Source organism: Poecile atricapillus, chromosome 2, assembly GCF_030490865.1.
Source record: "Poecile atricapillus isolate bPoeAtr1 chromosome 2, bPoeAtr1.hap1, whole genome shotgun sequence".
In the NCBI taxonomy this organism is placed as follows: Eukaryota; Metazoa; Chordata; class Aves; order Passeriformes; family Paridae; genus Poecile; species Poecile atricapillus.
This window is the reverse complement of record NC_081250.1, coordinates 21,864,019-21,883,481: the sequence shown is the minus strand read 5'-3', so window position 1 is coordinate 21,883,481 and position 19,463 is coordinate 21,864,019. Positions and strand designations below refer to the sequence as shown.

Genomic DNA, 19,463 nt, shown 5'->3' with positions numbered 1-19,463 from the left:
AAATCTTACGCTTTTATTACATCAGGTGTGATTTTTAAAGGATTTTAACTAGCAAAGACAATGATATGATGCAAATCATTGTTTTTGCCAATACTAGCCCAGCCACAGTGGTGAAATACAATTATACTTGCCTCTCTCAATAATGGCTAGTATGAGTGAAAAAATAGCTTTTTTTTTTACAGCAATGCCCAAGTTAAGCATCAGCACAAAATGAAGGTGGCAGAGCCAGTTGGTATATACCACCCCAAAAGCTTTGCTGAAAGAACTGGTCATACAGTAAATAGTGTTTTCTCAGCAGATTAAAAATTCTGTAATGCTTTGCTATTCTGAAAAAAATACTTTGCATTTATGCAACAATAAAAATAATTACTGTATTCTATATAAAACATTACCTATTGTAATATATTTTTATCCTTAAGAAAAGAAAAATCAGATTATATATTCACAGTTTGAGTATGTTCTGGACTGTATTTCCAAGTGTATAGTATGCAGAGTCTACACAGACAGTGAGCAGGAGTTCTTGTACCAATAATCAAACTAAATCAGCGTTTGCTGTTCTACAGAGCCTTACAATATTGCATGATTAGCTGCTCGCACCACTCTACTTACAAGGTCAATCAGGCCTATATACAGAATTTCTAACATGGTTGTAAAAATAGACTCTCCATGCTAAAGTTAGAATATATAAGGTCTTAAGGCCTCATGTTGATTTTTTTAAACAAAAGCTTTATTTTTTTTATTCAGAGGAATACAGAAACAGAAAACTAAAAGCTTGTTGCTTTGACATTTTATGCTCTAGCAATTAAAAACTGTGTTGACACCATTTACTTCTCCCTTAGAGAACATGTTTTTTTTTAACTGCTCTGTGCTTATTTTCCCAAATTTTTCTCATCTCATTCTGAGTTATATGTCAATTATGGCCCATCTTAAGTATCAGAAGTTTTTAAACAGTTTAAAGCTGGTTTAGCTGAAGAGATTTTGAAACTGGTATAGACTGGATTATAAAGAGCTAGACCTGCTAGACCTGGCTAGGTGAGACAATTTGGAAGCCAGGTACAGTGTGTCAAGTGTGAGTAATATCTGTGTTCTGAATTTATTTTTACTGCTTGTTTTTCTTACTTGGCTGAGATAACTTAGGAATGTTGACTGTTGTAGTGCTTTTCTCCAAATACTAGCAGAAAACTGTTGTGGAATGACAAGATACCATGTGCCAGGTACACAAGATGCTGTTTCCAAAGCTGCAGTCTACATCAGCGTCCATACTTGAGACACCAGAAATTGTTTCCATAAGCTGACTTAGAAAATACTCAAGTCAGAGCAGATTTTTAGCACAGATGACAGAAACTATTACTTCCTTTCCTGTTTCTGATAAAATCATGCTTAAGAGAGTCCTGTCTCTATTGTAGCTATGTTTACACAATTAATTTCACAGTTTCTTTTTTTTTTTTGCCTTATTAGGATAATAGTTACGTGCACACAGGAACCTCACTCCACTGTGCAGACATGGGGCCACAACCTGCACATATTTTTGCAGTTTATTCAAATTTGTTTTGAGGAATCACAGAATATTCTGAGGAGGGGACCCACAAGGATGATCAAGCCCAACTCTTAAGTGAATGGCCCATATGGGGATTGAACCCTTGACCCCAGTGTTACTAACACCGTGCTCCAACCAACTGAGCACATCAAATGTGATCAAAGCCCAATCCCATGTTGCTGATAATGTTGTATGATTTGGAAGCCATGCAAATAGTGGGTCATCAGCTCATCCATTCTAGGTATTCAGTGGAGACTGAAATAAACGAAATAAAATTTGCCTCTTAAAAAATGAGGCAAATAACATCATATTGTGATTGAAAACAGTGGTTCAAACAGTCCACTGTTATCCCATGACACTGATACTGAATTTAGAGAAAGAAACGGATGATCTTCAGATTTGGAGCAAGAGAAACAGGAAACAGCTCAACTGTTAGGTTCCCAAACTTGGTGATTAAAGAGGCTTAGCCTTCAACAATTGCTACAAGGTGTGAGAGACACAGTAAAGCTGAGTCACCAAGTGGTTTTTGCAGTAGTATTCTGGTTTAACCACAAGTAACTAAGCCCCAAAACAGCCGCTTGCTCAGTCCTCACCCCCAGTGGGATGGGCCAAGAGAATTGGAAAGGTAGAAGTGAGAAAACTCATGGGTTGACATAAGAACAGTTCAGTAATTAAATTTAAACAATTGTAGTAATAATAAAAAAAAAAAAAAGGGAATTAACAGAGAGAAATAAAACCCAAAAAGACAAGACTTGCATTTCATAAATGCAAATGAAAATAATTGCTCACCATCAATTGACCAGTGCTCAGCCAGTCCCTGAGCTGCAGTTCTTCACTGCCAACCTTCCCCCTGGATTGGTGCTGAGCATGGCATCATATGGTTTAGAATATCCCTTGGGTCTGCTGTCCAACTCTTTATGCACCCCAAGCCCAATTGCTGGCGGGGCATGTGAGGCACAGAAGAGGCTCATGGCAAGCACTGCTCAGCAATAACTAAAAAATTCCCTGTATTATCAACACTGTTTTCAGCACAAATCCTAACCACCTCATACCAGCTACTGTAAAGGAAATTAACTCATCCCCAGGCAAAACCAGTGGAAAATCCATGAGACATGAGGCATCATCACCTGATTATAGCATAAGCAAAAGATCAAAGAATCATTAAATGGTCTGGGTTGGAAAGGACCATAAAGATCATCTCATTCCAACCCCCTGCCATGGGCAGGACTTTCTACTAGACCAGGTTGTTCAGAGCCCCATCCAGCCTGGCCTTGAATTTTTCCAGGGATAGAGGATCCACAGCTTCTCTGGTCAACCTGTGCAAGTGTCCCACCACCCTCACAGTAAAGAATTTCTTACTGATATCTCTTCTAAACCTACTATTATTAACTGCATTGAAAAGACCCTATCCACAGTGGGAAAAGGTGACCAACTTAGCAGTTTTCTGATGTCAGCCAACTCACAGAAGCTGTTAGTGGATAAATGTTTCCATTGAAACATTTATGAAAATGATGAAAGCATTCATGAAAATGCTTTTCAGTAAGAGTGAAGAGGGGATTGAAGAGAACAGGAGCTCACTGAGTTTTACACTGGAATGTGATAATTTTGCTTACAACTAGGTAAGGGATTTGATGACAGAGCAAGTCCTAAGGGCTAACTGAAGAGCATATCCTTTAGGGTTATGGAGTCTCATCCTTCTTTCACATTACATTAAATCCATGAATCAATTAATTTATAAAGTTACAGAAAATTTAGTCAGAAGTTATAGAATATGCATGTTTATAATAGTGTGCATACCCATTCTTAGCTCTGGTTTTGAAAAGAGTCATATTGACAAGACCAATCAGTCCAAACCAGCAATAGGGATTTGAGTAAGAGATTTCAGTACATTAACTACGGACACAATTTCTTTCTGATTTTAGTTCAGGCTATACCTCAAAGGTCCACTTGTTCAATAGCACAATCAAAATTATTTCATGGGCACATGAACTCAGCAGGTTCAGTATCTCATAAATCATTTGGAATAAGCCATCTTCAAAGTCAAGTCACACTTCAGGCGACTGGCAAGTTGTGACTTCAGTTCACACTTTAAGCAAAGACAGGCTGTATAAAATGATCAATCTTCTTGAATCTAGTTACTTAAATATAATAAAACTATATGTAAATTATCAGTCACAGCCATCTCTGGTATATTGCCTGAGATTATTAAATTTCTTAAGTCAACAAATCCAGAATTAGTAGGTAAATCTTTACTTGTTAAACTGTGGCATCATTGTGCAGCGTTATTTTTAGATACAATCTCAATTTTCCAGTCTCCATCAGTTAGTCATATTAATTTTATTATAAATTACACAGGATTCTTCTCCCACATTGAAATACATAAAGGTAACTTAAGTATATCTCATCCTGCCTGTCCTATGCTCATGTAAACAATTAGTTCTAGTTGAGAATTGATAGCTTCCTCTCTTCAACAGGCATCTACAGCATAGTTGGCAATAACTATTTATTTCATTTATTAAAATAAAACCAAAATAATTGCATGAGTCTCAATGAGTCAAAATGACTGAACTATATTAGTGACAAGTACTCTATTTTAGTCTGGATGAGGTATTATGCAGCAGTTTATATTGCTATTGCCAGTGTAACTACCTACAGTGGATAAAAATATTTGCAATCTTCAAGGTTATTAATCTGTCAGCTTTCCAACACATCACATTTTAAAGTAGGAAATGACAGCTTGTAAGCAAACAACTTCTCTGTCCAACCTCTACTGGTTTGGGATGCTCACACAGCCCTGCCAGTTCAGGTCTCCCAAGTTACCAATCTGATGCAAAGTTCTCTGCAGAAGAATTTTGCAAAAACACAAGTCCTGTGATATTCTCACTCTAGACCACCAAAGTGAAAATCAACATTTATTCAACTTAAACTTTGTGCTCATAACTAGACTTCCAGTCACTACATATCTCCAAATGTAAAGGTGACTGTTAAAGGTACACTACACACATGAGTATCATCATATGCTACGAATGAATTATACCAAAACAAAAGAAGCTGGAAGTACATACTACATTGAAAATACAGTCAGGAGGGCCATTTGTTTGCAAAACATGAAGCCATGAACATAGCAGAAAGAGCCAGTATGTTATACCCAGTTCTGTCTGCCAAATCTTGCTGCTTCTTGGTAAGGCAAAATAGAAAGAAAAGAGTAAACAGTGGTAAACGTAAGACATGCACAGAAATCTAATGAGATTATTCAAAACAATATGCCAGTTTGTATCCAAAGAAATACTATAAAAGGCACAAGATGAACAGTCCAGTTACTAAAGACAAGATATGAATATGGAGGGAAAACCGGCTTCCAGGCGACAGAGTAATACATCGACGATCAGGTTATCATAATATCCTAATGTGGGTGAACCTCTTGAGGGTCCTGCTCAAAGTCCAGTGAAATCAACAAAGACATATTGATTTCAAGTTATGGCTCAGACCCTAATTTCATAAGCTACATGCTATCAATTTGCTTTAATCCAGATAGATACCCTCAAAGTAAATATTTGCAAAAGATATTCTTCAGTGCAGATTGATATATTTACCTTTCATAAAAATGCTGAATCTTACCCTAAACCAGTTACAAGTGACTGTCTCCTTCCAGATGGTCAGTCTGCACCCATTTATGCTCACTTATATTTGTCTTTTTCCAAATACTTACCAGAACCTATTGACTGTGCAGGAAAATCATTTGAATGCCAAGGCAAATATTTTGTAATCCAACATACAGCCTAATCATAAAATATAATGCTTCTAAAAATCTTACATATTTTACAGCTGCCAACATCTTTAAACATTTCTTAATTTAATCTTACATATATCTGACTTTATTGAGACGTAAAAGTTAAAAAAATACATTAAAAGGCTGCAAGTGTTGGGTTCACTTACTAAAGGAAATACATGAAAGAGGTAGAAGATTCAGAAACACCATAGATGTTCCCATTACAATAATATCTAATTAATCATACAGCTGTTGGGTAGGGTGTTCAACTGCACCACAAGGTTGGGTGTTTTATTCTGCTATTCTGCGAAACTACCTGAAGCTAAGAAGTAGTCAGTTTTGGAAAACTAGAGAATTATAAACTGATTTAATATGGTCCAGTTTCTTAATAACTGAAAATTCCCAGTCAGAAGGCATTTGCTTTATAACAACTTTGCTTAGAAGTCTCAGGTGTTAGAAATATAACCATCAACTTATACACAAGATTAACATGGTAAAGAGTTGTTCCCCCCCAACCCATTATTTTTAAGCTAAATTCACTTGTGCTCAGTTTAATGCCCCAAAAAATTGTCAAGGGGGCTTCAGGGGCAACAAGCATAGCATTCAAGCACATGGTAAAAGCAATTCCAGTAACAAATTAAAATTGAAAGACAGCAACGAAACTGGCCACTTGCCCAGCATTGTTATTATCTAGTGCAGCAAAATTGTTATGCTTCTCATAAACCTATGCCTTGCCATCTAAAACAGTGTCTGAAATGCTCTATCAAAAATACACAGCAACTCTCACAGACAGACTTCACATCACCACATCCTGAATTGACCACTTAAGAGTATTCCCAAATGTTCAGTAAGTTTGGGCTGCACATGACTTAAAGACTCTGTTGTCTGCCAAATCATTCTTGATTACACCTGTGAGAGGATACAGTGGTTATCTTGCTAAACATGGGATTTTGGCTGGTTCCTCTTATGATGATTTAAGACAAAGTGCTGCTGTACTGGTTTCTGCAGTCTACTGTACAACTGAGATTGTCAAGACAATATAAGATGCTGAAAAGGTTGTATAGATTTTGGTCAAACACCAGTTTCTGAGAGACACAGTTTTACAGTAGTGTACTTTCTGTAATTCCAAGGATATCTGCTCATAATATTAGAAAATCTGAAGTGTGATGATGTTAGTCATGACTGTTTCTTTAGGCATTTGGCAAAATACACATACGTATAACAGCTATTTTTGACATTATTGAATTGTTTACATATATACAATCTGTATACTGAGATTATAAACATGTAAGGTAAAAAAAAGATATCTTTGTTTGTTTGCTGTTTGTTGTCAAATAGGTACCTTTCAAAGCTTGAAATCCTGTCACAAAAAAAAAAATCCTATATTTCTTATTCCTGCATGCTAGTCTCTACTACAGTATGTTGTTTTTCCCTTACATGTAGAAAGTAAAGAACACAAGGTTCATGCATACAGCATACAAGTTTACATCAGCTGGGCTCTCCATGAGGCATGTTCCCAGTTCCACTATGGTCTGACTCAGGATTGCAGTAAACCAGAGAAAAACCTCTCTTACACAGAACTGGCAAATGGACTGCAGCTGGGATTCTATGTCACCATGCGGAACAGCCTTGTCACATCTGGGCTAATTATTCTCTGTCAAATGTTACGGTTTTGGTGGTTCATCAAATCCATAAAATACAAGTTAACAAAAAATAGAAAGAAAAAAAAAAAAAAGACTGTTTTTTCCTTTCCATGTGAGGAGGTTATCACTGCAATATCATGGGCATCTCTGTTGATCTTTCGAATTGTCTGAAGAGAAGATGAATGTGCAGTGACTCAGTGATGCTGAGTTTCTATAAAATCCAAAGTAAACAGTTCTGATGTGACCCCAGGAAAACAGTGCAGCTAGATGGATGTCTCCCATAGCTGGAGAGGGGGAAAATGAACACAAACACACGTTGAACACCAAAATAAAACAGGCTGTCACCCAAACAGTGCAAGGAGCTTGTTTGGAGAACTGCATCTACACCACCTGGGTCACCAGATCTCCTCCCAGCCTCTGGTGGGTATCTCTTCACCAAGTGAGCAGACTGAAGCATGTCAGCACAACTTGCAGTTGGCATAGTAAATGCCCATGGCTGGGAGTTCAGTTTTCTTTTTGAAGGAGAAATTTCAATAAAGCATCAAACTTGAACTAGACAACTTTTACCTTAGAGTTACGCTAATATTAGTGTAGAGATAACTTCCCATTTTCATCTATCTGCCTAACTCTGCTCAGAGCAGCATGACTTTCCGCTGTGGATTTGAGCTGCTGCCAAAGCAGCTCCAGGGCTGAGACACGTCAGTACAGCCCAGGATCCAAGCTGCCTTGAGAGACCCTGTGCTGCACCTCACACAATCTTCTGCCCCGAGCAGCACTGGGGGAGCAGCTTTCAAGTTCCCTCGGCAACACCCCATTCCTTTTTTCTTCAAAAAAAAAAGGACGGAAAACAGCGATGAGAATCTCATCAGCATCAGCAACATGAACCAAGGGTATTGCAAGTAAAGCTCCTAAACTTCAGGACTTTTTTTCTTATTCAAATACTTGCTATGTTTGAATTGATACAAAGGAAACAAAATCCTTTTGGAACAGATGGAAATCTCTCTGTATGGAGCATTACTATCCACCACACATTCCAGCAGCTTCTGGTCACTCTAGGGGGGACCAGGTCACACAGCAGTGAAGTTCCTCCAGGCATGCAAGCCCTCCACACACTCCATAACTGGAACTTTTTACATTTCCATAAAGCTGGAAAGCAGCCATCCCCACAGCCTGAATAAGAGCTGCTGGGACAAGGGATAAGAAAGGAGAGGCAAACACACCACTTGCTCCAGGGCTGCCTGTACTCTGAAGCCCAAAGGCTTTCCAGGGCACATTTTCAGCTTGAAATGAGAAGAGTAGTGAAATCTGGGCTCCAGGGCAGCTTTAAGAGCAACCTGAAAAGCTGCCTATAAACACAGTTGTCGAGCCTTTATTGCTGCCAGAGGCTCAGCAGCTTCAGAAGTTCAGGGTGCAAAGGAAGTGCCACTCCAGCTTTCCTTGTTGGTCAAAGGTGTTAATTTGCCACAGTTTCCTTTTGAAAAACTACCAATAAATCAAGCCCCTAGTGAAATGCAGAGAGAAGAGGGACACATACCCTGGCACTTTGCCTGTTGACTTTTTTCTCTTCATCAGGAAGTGGTGGCATCGGGTAAGGGTATTTTCTGCTGGAAGCAATAGATCCAGTGGATGAAGATGGAGACTTTGCAGGAGACAGTGTCCTGAGATGTTGAAACACACAAAATAAATGTGATGTCTTTGCATTCTAGCACTGCAACAGCAACTGCCATTACTCTGAAGCTTGGTTCAGAGCCATGTAAATAGCTTATTATTAGCTCAATATCAGGGGGATAAAATTGCTTGATCAGTAGTCTTATAATTTCATTATATGAATAAAGGTATTTAGAGATTTCAGGAACACTGGAAGAAAAATAAATGCTACTTCTTATTAGAATTGTATAACAAAAATGATTTCTTAAACTGTTTTATATGGTACTGTAATTAATCATTATAAAATTATTAAAAACAAATCTGCAGTTGAATAAATACAGATCTAAAAGATAAACATGGCATTATAAAGCCTAAATAGAATCAGTAATTGTATAAATACAAGCTGAACAAATGTCTTCTCCCAGTGACTAAATGGCAATTATGTGTCTTTATGCATATCTTACACATCTCCTAAATTACAAACATAGCAAATAAATGTATTATTTTTGTAACATTAATTTACACAAATGCATGCATTTGGAGGCCAAACTGTTAGTTGTGAAGTAACAAAGGCATATACAAAGTGCTAATAACAAATTGTTATACATGCAAGCATCATACAGTGCATATTGTTCCAGCCAAAGAAAGAGTCTGATGAGAATATACAAAAATGGACTGATTAGTCAATGGCAATCAGCATTTCTGTACAAGGTGAGTAGAGTAAGCAGGAGCAAGTAAATGTTTGTATCACATGAAAGGCATTCTTTTCATGTCAATAAGGCAACAGCACATTATTGACTGAAATTTTATACCCAAGAAAAACTCTTATGCTTCTGTTTTGAGATTCTGCACTTTTCCCACTTGAGAGGTTCCTATCAGGCTCAAATCTGGGCAGAGTAAAATGAAAAAAAAAGGCCTCAAAGTAGAAAAACTGAGCTATCCTGGCTGCCTTGTCCTCTTGCACTGACCAAGAGCATTTACCACAGGAGGCCTCTTAATACCGAAGGTACATCACTCGGCCCTCCCTGAGCACTGCTATCTAGTATCTTCTGATTTAATGTGTCCCTGAAGATAGAAAGTTTCCATAACAATAAGTGAAATTTATTTACCTTTAAATAACTGTACTTTTATTTTGGACTACTGTATCATTTTGTTGTGTCTGTAGCTCCCTACAACAGCACATTCTCTTGCCTCCCATACAGACAATGACTGATGGTAGCCACAAGCAACAAGGTGTCAATGGAAATTATATGATGAGAGCTCCTTAGTCTGGCTCATGATCCTCTAATGCCTCATGTGGTAGCCTCTAAGTTCAACAGCACTTAAAAGATTTACATTGGTACAATTATCCAAACTTGGAAGCATACATCTTCAGTACCTGCACACTATCACCCATTGAGATGAACTGGACATACACCAATGTTTTCAGGGAAAAAACCCTCAAACAGTTACTGCTGTATAAAACAAGGTTTCCGTATGTCCGACATCATGGATCTAGGCACCAAACTGTGCATGCAAGAAAACAGGTTAATTTAAAAAAAAAAATTCCAGTGAAAGGTTGTCAACAGTGCCCTGCTGCTCACTATCCATACAAGTCCTCTCATTTCTGCCTCCACTTGGACTAATATGGATCACTAATAAACTATTTGTGGATCTAGAATGAAGAATATAAGGAGAAGAGAGAGAAGAAGGAAAAGGGGAAAAATAAGAAGAGCAGATTTTACATATTAATAGTAATCCAATTCTTCATAAATTTTGCCCCATTGCTGCAGTAGAATTTTAAATTTTAGTTTTAAAATTTGTAACAACGCATTTGGAGATCAGAAACAAGGAGCTGGGCTAGTGGAATCTGACTTGGCAAGTCCTATCAGAAAGCCCTATAAGGTAGCACAGCCAGGGAGTGGCTCAGAATGAAGGCATCTCCCATCTCTTTCACCACACCAGGCACAACACTCCCAACACACCACAGGCTCTTCACATTTTAGATATTCTTAAGAGAAGGCCACAGTGAGAGGAAAAGCCACAGCCAATCTTCCTGTCCATCCATCTGAGCAGGTGATCCTGGAAGGAGTAATAATGCCCCAAAGGATGGGAAATCTTGAGTACTTTCCCTGCACAAGCAGGTCCTCTGACCAGGATCCCTAATGGAGCCTTTTTATCCAGGAAACTTTTCACCATAACTCAAACACAATGCTGCCTTTTCCAAAGATTTTGAAGGCCAAGCCTCCAGTGTAGCTGCCTACATATCCTTCTCAATCCCCCTTTGCACTGCCTGCTCGCCTGTAGTTTGCACATCTGAGGTGAGCTTTGCTGCTCAGCTGCAGCTGCAACACTGCAGCCATTACATCAAGAATGCAGTTGCACACTTAGAGAAATGACCTTGCCCTCCCCTCATAGGGCCTCACCACTTATTTTTGCTATCGAGTTACATGCTGGTTTTTGTCATCTTTAGTGCCAACTACTGAGACTGTGAACATACATGGCTCAGCATATGCTCACAGATCTTACAGTGTGTCTTCTGTGATAAACATTGTTTGAGGTGGTTTGGTCACCTTTTAGGTTGTGCCCTGCAATTGTGTATGTGCTGTGTATCCCAGATTTACATATACTTTAAATGAGAAAGGTCATGCCTGGCTCTTTCTCATTTATAGGATGGAGAGACAGCATTCAGGGACACTTGCAGGTAATGCTGGGGTTAAAGGTAGGAAAACTTGGCAGTTTTGGTCAAGGGTGGGATCCACTCAGCTTTCACTAGGGTTTCAGTTCTCCTGCAATCAAATCCATTAGCTTTCATGCCAAATGTTGCTTCCAGCTGAAACTTACACAAGAAACCAGTACACACCACAACAGAGATTCAGAGGTTTTACTGCCAATCCCAAATGAAGCCATGCACCTCACCTGCAAAAATTCTAATTTTTGACCAGAAAGCAAGACAGAGTGGCCACTTTGTGTCTTTCTTTCCTGAAAGCTAAAACTAAGAGTGTGTGGAGACCATTCTGTGATTCACAACAAACACTGTGGCACCAGGAAGACATCTGGAAGCAGTCCCTGCAGACTTGGGCTACCTGCTCAGCCTCCTGTCCCTAAACAGCAAACGTTGGCCCACAAGAAACATGCAAAATGTGTCACTCGGTCACACAACTAAACATCTTGCAATTTGGAGTGTTATTTTAGCTGAACTCAAAGCAGGTGGTCTCTACAGATCTGAACTGTTCATGATCTGTGAGTAATTCTCTTTTGCAGACCTAGAAATAATGTAGTGAAATTCAATTAACATTCAACCTGGTGAAAGCATTTCAAACCCAAATATAGACCCTATCAGCCTAATCTTTTAGGCTGAATAATGACCTAATGAATAATGATGAATAATTTGTATGACATCATCAGCCTAAATCCTACATTATGAAGTTAGGATCTTCTAAAAAGATGGGTGTGGCTAAATATTTTAAAGTAAGTTCCTTTTAAAAGCTACAATGTGCACACATGTCCTCAGAAAGAGCAGCAGCAGAGGGGAGAGGAGGCTCATGGAGGAGCTGCAGAAGAGACAATGGTTATGGCTTGAGCTGTCACTTGGAGCAGTGAACTATGCCTCAGAAGCAGGCACTCACATGCTTCAAAGAGCTCCTCTCCCTAACTCTTGAAACAAAATCCTGATCCTACTGACATCAGTAGGCATTTTTTCATTGTCTGCCACCAATAACAGTATTTTGCTTTGGCTGTAATATGGAAGAGGCTAGTTTGTTTCTTTTTTACTTTGAGCACAGTCTAGAGCTGCCTCAGGAAGAGCAACTTTGCAAGGGCTGGTGATGGTTCTGGTCTCTGCTGGATGCTCACAAAGGAAGGTAATGGAGGTGGTCAGCTGAAGAGGAACTGAGAAAAATCAAGGACATAAAAACACATTAGAAATAGGAGGGAAATGACAGCCTACTGTCTCCTCCTTCCATGCCCCTTCTCGATGCCCTTCTGATATGGAACAGCTGTTTTCCTTCTGCTTATGTGCTCTGAGTCTCCGTCTAAAAAAAATCCTTTGTTTGTAAACTACTTTTGTATTTAAATAGAACCCATAAAATATAACTTACTGTAAATACTTGCATTAAATCAAATGTAGGCAGCTCAATAAGGTGCCTTCTAGTCTTTTTTGTTTATAATTATCTACAGAAATGCCATGTTTGGGGCTTCTGGCAGTTTGTTTCCTGATTCCATCATGGCTCCATCAAGTCTTTCAGATTCAGTGAGAATTCTGAGTAATCCATACCCATATTTCACAAGGCTAGCCTGTGCAGTAGACATTGTAATTGGCAGCAACCAGAATAAGCAGTCTTCACACAGTCTTTATGAAGCACATTTATAAAATAACGTCCCTTACGGCAAAACTAAAATCAGGGAGAGGCTTCCTGCCTGATTTTGTTGCTGAGGTTATGTGCTAATAGCCTGGCATTCAACATCAAAATCTAGATTAGTCTTTGAGCAGGAAAATGAGTTTTCTTCACGGATCTTATTTTCTTACAGATAAGACTCCGACACCTAGGAGTTTTCTGGAGCCAGAGATACCAGCTACTATTATTATTATCATTAATAAAAAGTAATTATATAGAAATACCCATCAGATTTGTAGATTAGAAAATAATTTACTAGGAAATAGGTGTTAGAGAGACAAATTATGATTTGTACAGGGTTTTTCAAGTAGATGGAGGAAATCTTGGTGATAACTAATATCTCTATTTTTTGAAAATTTGAAATATTCTTAGCAAATGTTTTTGCTATTTTTCATCATTTTATTTCAACTCTTCCTACAACAGCATCAGTCATTACCATATTATTCCTAAAGCTACATAGGGAAACAAGCAAAACAGCAGTATTACTTTCAGGACACATTTAAAAGAACAGAGAAATCAAAGATGATTAGTGACATGAATATTACTCAGCTAAATATCTGGTGTAAATGTCTTTTCCTTTCTGACCCATAAAATATAGTACCAGCTGGACAGTCTGACTTCAGCCTGTTTTATCAAGTAAGATCTGTTTTGTTCTGTTTGTGAATCACTTCACAGGCCCAGGCTCAAACCCAACCAGAAGATGTTCTAACACACCATTCTAAAGAATAGTCTTTTCCTGTCCATGCTATCATTAAGCAAAATTGCATCTGATTTTTGTGGAGAAACTGTTAGTTCAACCTCTTGTAAACCCACAGCAACTCATCTCAGGAGACCTGATCTTCCATAATGTGTCTGCAGAATACTTCCCCATGATTACCTGATTTAATTAGGACAATACAGATTTCTAAATTTATTCTAGTTGCTCTCTGATTTCCAAAGGTAACTGCTGGAGGCAGTGATTAGTAAGCTTCTATGGTGCAAAAAAATTGATTTATGGTTCATCTCTGCTGATAAATACCTTTAAAACTCACATGGGTCAGCTTAATCCTCATCTACATGCCAAAAATGCTTGGTTTATCTCAAATACAATTAGAAATGTGACTCATTCAGTGTAACAGCTGAATACCCTCAGGGGCAGGGTACACTCCCATCAATTTAATCTAGTTACTAAAAATATACTGATATTAAAAATGAAAACCAAATTATGAGTATGCAAACAGATTTTTAAACATATTTAACCTAACCATTTAAAGTAACCTATTTTAAAATAGTGCTATCTTCATATTCCATCAATGTCTTTGTTTATGGCTACCAGAAGCTTCTGATATAAAAACCCTGAAAGACAGCCATGGGGTTATGTTATGGTGGGCAACTCTTGACCTTGCCTGAACAATAAAGGTCAAAAAGTTATTTTTAGAAACAGTTTTGGTAACAAAACATACCTCACTTCTTATGTGAGTTTGCCTAATTTCAGCTTCCAGTGACCTTTGGTCATTATCTGTCTTAGTTTACTAATCTAAAGGACCTCCCACACTCAGAGATTTTGCTCTATATGCAGTGATGTGGACTTCATGATCAGGTAGGTGTTCAGCTGCTCCATTAAACTGAATAGCCTGAGGCTCTGCAGTCCTTTCTGTATTTTTTCTGGGCTTAAATCTCCTCAGTTCTGGAAGGCGCCTGCTGAACTGCAGACACTAGACCTGGACCCTGTATCCTGGTGCTGAAACAACCAGACTCACAATTCTCCCTGACAGAATGTCCAAGAACCAAGAGACCTGTCTGATACCAACTGGCACAATCACAACAACATCCTGTAAGCCTTGGATTCTGGCACTGGGGATCTCTTCTCACTTTTCAGGACCGAGATCAGGACGGACAGGCTAAAGTTTACTCATTTTTCGTATTTGTTTATAGGAAAACTTTTCTGCAGCTTACTCTGTCTGTGATTTATGAGGTGTTGAAAACAAACCGAAATGGGTTTATAAAGTAACAATTTCATGGTGTTTCAAGACTTTGGGACATTTTTAGTTCTAAAAATGACTAAATTCCTACTCTGCCATTTAATGTCTGCCTGTTGCACTATTATTAGGTCTACTTGTGTAGAAAAATTAAGATTCTATTTACTTGTTCTTACCATCCTTCACTGTTTTGGCTGAAGATTTTGCTTATTATTTTGATTTGTGTTTCTGTAACTACCTTCATTTTTGATATGTCAGCTTATAGCTTCATGGATTTTGTTCACATGTTATTTGTCATAAATTGTCTTCCATTCTCTCCTATGCTGGCTTATTTTTTTCAGTTGATGCAGATATCTGTCTCAGCTGTGGGACAGTGTCTTTTGGGAATCTACTGCAACATTCTCAGTCTCTTGACTCATGTCCAGCAGGGGCCCAGCCTCATGCATGCTTTTTCTCTGTAACTTGGAATGTATCAGATAATGCACACTTTTCCCTTTCAAAAACAAGTGATATTGCTGGTTGAACCCTACCTCACTTGTAACAGATTAATTAGCCGTTTGAAAATTAGAGCACAGAGTATATTCTCATACATTTAGTTTTCCAATTCCAATACATAAATGTTTTCATTGCAGGCTGAGGGTAAAATATCACTACTTTTTATATTTTTTTCATTTAAATTTTAGTATGCACTATATAAGACAGTAGGTAGAGTCAATGTGTTACGAAACCACTTGCTTCAGTAAATTAACATTCTATTTAAATTAATACTACTTTATTAGTGATAAATATGTCTCATGCCCATATAACACTATTTGGCATAAAATGATGAGAAAGCTACTACAAGCTATAGATGATGGTGGGAATGCATGCACTACACACACCCTTTTCAATGGCTTCATTAAAACATTCAGAAAAAATAATTGTAAATTGCACATGAAGCCAAAAACAGACATCAAAATGCAGCAAAAGAAGAGGGGCCCTTTGCACCTAAGTAACTTGTATTGATTTATACAAGGTAGGAGTCCCAAGATATTTGTATATGCTGGAACAGCTCTAAAAAATGAGAATTATAGAATTAATTTACAAAATACCTAAAGTATGGTCCTTCTGTGTTTTTATTCACATCTTCTACCCACTTAGCTACATTATATTCTCTTTTGAACCATGGGTTTAAATACCTGCAGAAAGCAATGGAAGGAACAGAGAAAGCAGAAGAACAAGAATAGAAAATCTGAGAACACACAGCACAAGCTTAGCAAGGATGTCTTCATCCCCAAAATGCAAGTGAATATGGCAAATAAATCAGTATGGATTTGGGTGAGGACTAGGCAATGTGTACAACTGCATGAGAAAATCTGACCTACAACAAGACTCATATGTTTGATTAATCTGGAAACTCTTTGGGATACATCATTCATTTAATGCCTTAAGGGTAAAATTCACTCCTATGCAGAGGGCCAGCATTAAGCTCATGGTCTGAACTCCCTCATGATGTCAAAACAAGGATGAAGGGGCATTTTGGCATGAATCATGAAGTTTGCTTGCCAAATAAATACTTTTACACCCATCTAGATAAATTGCAAGATAATAGCTAAAGAAGCACAGGACTCGACCCTTTTTACAGGAATGAATTTCAGCCTCATTGCGTTACAAGGTCTGAATTCTTTGCCACTATAGTGACAATTTTGACACTTACAGGCAAACAACCCTCTGATTTTTCAATGTTCATTTAGTTTGGCTTTAATGGAGGTGGGCTGCAGAGTTATCTCACATTTTACAGAAGCAATACTGACACCAAAATCACACTTTTTAGGAAAAAAACTCTGAGTTGTATACTCATATTAGTTACATTAAAATTATGAAATAAATATGATGCTTAATTATCTGACAACAGATTACCCGGGAAGAAGGAAATTTTTTGCAATAAATTTTTCCCACCAACAAGATAAGCAAATTCCTCCCCCTCTGTCTCATTAACAAAAAAGGGCGATGCAGAAAATAGGAGTCTGCCTGAACCAATTTAAAGTTTGTTCTTGTTACATATGAATGGCAACAATCAAATGATTATTTGTGATCACCATCTTTATAAAAGAGAAACTAGCACAATGAAATAGGAAACAAATTTTAACCAAGGAAAATGGGAAAGAAAATTCCTCTTTAAGTTATTTTTGATACTTCTGGTCCAATTCTTGCCACCCTTATTTATGGGAGTGATTGCAATGACCTCACACATGAGAACAGGCCTTGCAAGGGATTGTTCAGATGAATAAAAGTTGGGCCAAATCATGTCATTCAACCCCCTCCACATTTTAAACATTGATGACAACAAAAGCAGCAGCACTTTTTCAACTTCTTTTGCTCCTTTTTTGCTCTGGAACGTCTCTTCCCCGCCCCGCGCAAGCACAGCCACAGCTCTCAGAAAGTACTCGCCCTCAGCCATAAGTGCTTCTAAGTAGCTTCCTCAGCTCGCTTATTTATCAGGAATCGGGAGTGCTTTATGCTTTCCATCTTGGGGTCTTAGAGAAAAAAAAGGTCAAAAGCAGTAGCGCAGCAAAACAGAGGAACCACAAGTGAAGCAACAGGCTGATGCCAGCGTCACCAGGAGCCAATAAACTTCTGCTTTAGCTTTAATTGTACATTTTCTTGTACTCGCTGCAATTCTTCAAACCTGCATTTTTTCATTTGAAAGTGTCTTTTGGTAACCATGAAACACTCCCAATCTGGCTTCCTGGATTAGAAAACTGTAAGATGCTATCAAAGCATGCAATTGTTGCACAACCATGTTGCAGGGTTTCCTGGATCTGGGTGTATTACAGACCATCATTCACCACCTCAATCCATCTGTTACAAAAAGGTTAAACTCAAGTTACTGCAGACCACTACATGAAACCATTGGAAAGCCCTCAGGCTAATCTTTCTGGCCACATGTTCATTAGTAATGGCCAGAATCCACATTTCCTTTGAGTGAGAAATTCTGCTTTGAAACAGGGTGTCCTTACGCATAAGCCTAGAGCTAGACCCAACAGCTCGACTTGGCTCATAGCGCAACATGCAACAAGGCAAAAGACCTGGGCTCAAGAGTACTTGTACTCCTCAGGCTGGCGAGGAGGAAGGGTAGCTAGCGCTGCATCAGCAGGAGCACCTCCAAGCAGTCACGGTGTTTTGCCACAGTGAAACTATCGTATACTAGGGAAGGGACTTTTCACAGGATAAAACGGCAGCCCAGAATGCAGGGGCAGGTGAGACTGACCTGTGATCCCGACTCCCTGTTTGGGGGGGGTCAGAACCCCCTGGGCTTATGCCTTGGGCAGGGATTTGGTGGGCGAGAGAAAGCCCAGGCTCAGATGCATGGGTTACCCGGCTGCAAAAAGACAATATATAATAGAAAGTCTAAACCAAAGATGTTCGTATCAGTTACAACAATGAGGAAGACAAATGCTCATAGGAAAAGCAATGCAAATTAACAAAGGTCTGAATTGCTATCTGTTCCTGGGACCTGTTTTAACACAAGCTCCCAATTAAACTGTCAACTTATCCAGAAAACTCTCATCATTCCTGGATAACTCTAATTAATTTTAATAGAGAACTATTTATCGGGCCATTTCATCAGCCATGTTTCTGAAAAAGCATTTGGCCTGTTGGCATTCCTTCCACATGTAATGAACCATCTGCCTTTAGTAAAGAATAATTATTTTGTTATAAAACATCCAAAAACAATTTAAAATGTCCCAAAATATCTTTAGCAGTCTCCTCAGAGCTCCATGCTTAGCATAAGCCTTGTTCATGTATGTTAGGTCCAAGGGTCATGCTAAGGTGTGAGCAGGACTTTTTCCAGGAGCTACCCAAAGTGTTTGCAACTCTGTCAGTGCTGCTCATGAGGCCTGCAGACTTCAAACCTTGCTCAGTCCTTCAGAAATTTTATTTAAATGATTATTTGATGTTTGGCTGTATATAAAAAAAGTATGTGCATAATGCATGCAGTTACTGCAGACTCATGCATGCAAGTATCTTTGTAGGCAACCACACCAGTGTGCTTCTGCTAAAAAAAAAAATTGAATTCTGAACAAGGTATGGCATTAATAAATCAAATTTATAATGGCTAACCACAGTCTACTAATTACAGGAGACCAACACTGTTATCCTTTTTCTTCCATCTCAACAAGTATGCTTTATTGGACTCCTAAGGGCCACACAGGTGGACTTTCTAAATACTGCTTCAGAACAGATTTCAGTATTATTCTGTATATCCCAGACAAGGTAGAAAGGTAAATTGGTCTGGGAAAAGCCTCCACGTATTCTGCAGCATCCTCAAAACAGCTGGTGTTGCTTTTTTTAATTTTTTTTCCCCTAAATGACTAAATGCTGGTCACAGTTAGATCATTCTCAGTTCATTTTCTCTCCTTGCAAAACAAGCTGTCCCTCTAACCAGAGAGATAATTGCCCTCTAATAGCCCTGGCAATTCTCTCCATTCCCCACTGAACTGACACAGCATGTGGATCTTTCAGTGGGAGCTCTCTCTCCAGCTGGTGACA

At 38.6% G+C, this 19,463-nt stretch overlaps 1 protein-coding gene across 4 annotated transcripts in view; it reads right to left on the bottom strand.

Moving 5' to 3' along the window:
* Window positions 1-3,607: 3,607 nt before the first annotated feature.
* Window positions 3,608-19,463, bottom strand: part of ADAM22 (ADAM metallopeptidase domain 22) — a 128,099-nt gene continuing 112,243 nt past the window's right edge. For 3 of the 4 annotated variants that reach the window (XM_058833138.1, XM_058833139.1, XM_058833140.1), the window contains 2 exons: window positions 8,484-8,607; window positions 3,608-7,233 (listed from right to left, as the gene is read on the bottom strand). In XM_058833138.1, the coding sequence (XP_058689121.1) occupies window positions 7,213-7,233; window positions 8,484-8,607 (145 nt within the window). In that variant the 3' untranslated portion in view covers window positions 3,608-7,212. Of the gene's footprint in view, window positions 7,234-8,483; window positions 8,608-16,021; window positions 16,109-18,180; window positions 18,292-19,463 lie in introns of all 4 variants that reach the window. The other variant, XM_058833142.1, reaches the window with a different exon arrangement.